The sequence below is a fragment of the Merops nubicus genome, unplaced genomic scaffold, assembly GCF_000691845.1.
Source record: "Merops nubicus isolate BGI_N331 unplaced genomic scaffold, ASM69184v1 scaffold33114, whole genome shotgun sequence".
In the NCBI taxonomy this organism is placed as follows: domain Eukaryota; kingdom Metazoa; phylum Chordata; class Aves; order Coraciiformes; family Meropidae; genus Merops; species Merops nubicus.
In genome coordinates, this window is record NW_008604075.1 from 26,613 (window position 1) to 28,501 (window position 1,889).

Genomic DNA, 1,889 nt, shown 5'->3' on the forward strand with positions numbered 1-1,889 from the left:
GAGGCCTGGACTGAACTGGTGGAGATGACTCTTGAGTCTTGGACAGATGGAAGGTATCCCTTTACCCAGCAGTAGCCTTTACTGCAAAAGAACAGAGCCCAGTTATAGGGTCCTTTTCCTGGGGGCCGTGGAAGAGTGTGCTTAGAGCTCAGGGCCATGGCTTCCCCAGAGCAGCAGCCAGAAACTCCCCAGCCATGTCTGGGGATCTGTGATGACCCACTCTGACAAACATTCCAGGAGGTTGTGAGACAGGGCTGCAGTCCCACAGTGCTGCTTTGGGGTCATCTGGCTTGTCTCCAGGTGAGCACTGGGTGTGGATCATCCCCAGCTCTGCTTTGCACAAACGTTCAGCAAAGTGCCAGCTCCAGGCTGGTCACATTAGGACACAAAGCACAGCCCTGCTCGTTTCACCTGGGCCTGATCTCTCTTCTCTGCCCTGAGCTGACAAATCTGACTCAATCTGTTTTACACACCACCATGAGAGGTCATCTGCATGTCAGACAACATGCAATACATCTGCTCCAAACTACCACACAGTCCCAGAGATACCCCTGCTATATAGCACAGCAGCCTGGGTACCATTCAGACATGGTCCCAAGGCCCTTTTTCCCCTGAAAAACCACATTGTGTTCCAGAATAATTCCCACATACAAAGAAAGGACCCTCTCAATTAGGCAAATACTTGCCAGGAGAAGAGAGGCACCCCTGCCCTTGCAGAGATGTGACCGATACCAGTGACCTCTGACAAATAGATATTTGGGAAGAAAAGATGAAGTGGGGAAAAGACATTTACTGCATGCAGCTGGTAAACAGCTTTTGCCTTGCTCCTCTGCCACACTGTCATTTTTCCTTTGGGCCCTGATTTTGACAACCAGGTATTTCTTCCTTGCACTGAAAGCTTGGCTGAGAAGCCCCTTACCACAACACAAATACTTGACCACTTTTTCCTGGTCAAATTTGTTATCTTAAGATGCACACTAACATACTTACTTTCTAGTTTGCCCTTTTTCCTTCTAATCGATGCACGGAGCAGATCTGGCCCCTCTAAGTCTTCTTGGAATCGTTTTGCCTTCACTTCTGAAAACCATTCACCAGTCACAAACTTCTTCTTCTTTTCATCTTTGATGGAGCCTTGTATTCGCCTGGAAGTCAATGAGAACATGACACATCACAAAGATCTCCAAGGTTTTGACTTCCCCTGAGCTACCTTTGTAACAGCTCCCTGTATGGTTCACCTGATACCATGGAGGACCCGGAGGTTATTTTCTATAGTCACAAGGGCCAAACTATCTGCAGTGGGAACAGCACCTTGTAAACATGGGCTTTCACTTCTTCCCAATTCTACCAGTCAAAGCCAGAACCAGCTGGCAAAGGAGATTTGTCCATTTGCTTTAGAGCCACGAGAGTTTGGGAAGGGATGGAGCTGTTTGCAGGTCTTGCACTTCTCCAGTTTTTTTGTTTATTAAACTCTTTACGAGCAACAAAGCCTTTTGGATCAAATCTGATGCAAACCATGGAAATAAATCATATTATTTAGGGGAGCAATCTGTCCCTGCAGGATTCTCCTGGACATTGCTCCTCTCCCTGCTTCTCCTGCCATGCTGATTTTGGCACTCAGGCAGTTAGCTCTCCTTCCTGAGCCCAGCTTCTCCTACCCTAACGTGCTGGGGCACACCCAGGCTGGTTTTTGGCACCCAGACCTGTCGCTGCTCTGTTTGCTACCCTGTACTTTTAATCCTCCTCCAGTTATTTTGTTTTTACACCACAGCTTGCTGAATTAGCTGCCTTTCAGCTGGCACCACCTCCCACAGCTCAGCACAATTCAAGGCCCCTGCAAGACCTGAAAGGCTGGAGGAAACTCCCACCTCTTTCCAATTCTCAGCAGGACA

At 48.3% G+C, this 1,889-nt stretch overlaps 1 protein-coding gene across 1 annotated transcript in view; it reads right to left on the minus strand.

Annotated features, from left to right (window-relative positions):
• Nucleotides 1–1,889, minus strand: part of LOC103771607 (synaptotagmin-like protein 2) — a 20,787-nt gene that overhangs the window by 17,196 nt on the left and 1,702 nt on the right. Inside the window, exon 2 of the mRNA XM_008938909.1 lies at nt 991–1,142. Coding sequence (XP_008937157.1) covers nt 991–1,142 — 152 coding nt within the window. The remainder of the gene's footprint in view (nt 1–990; nt 1,143–1,889) is intronic.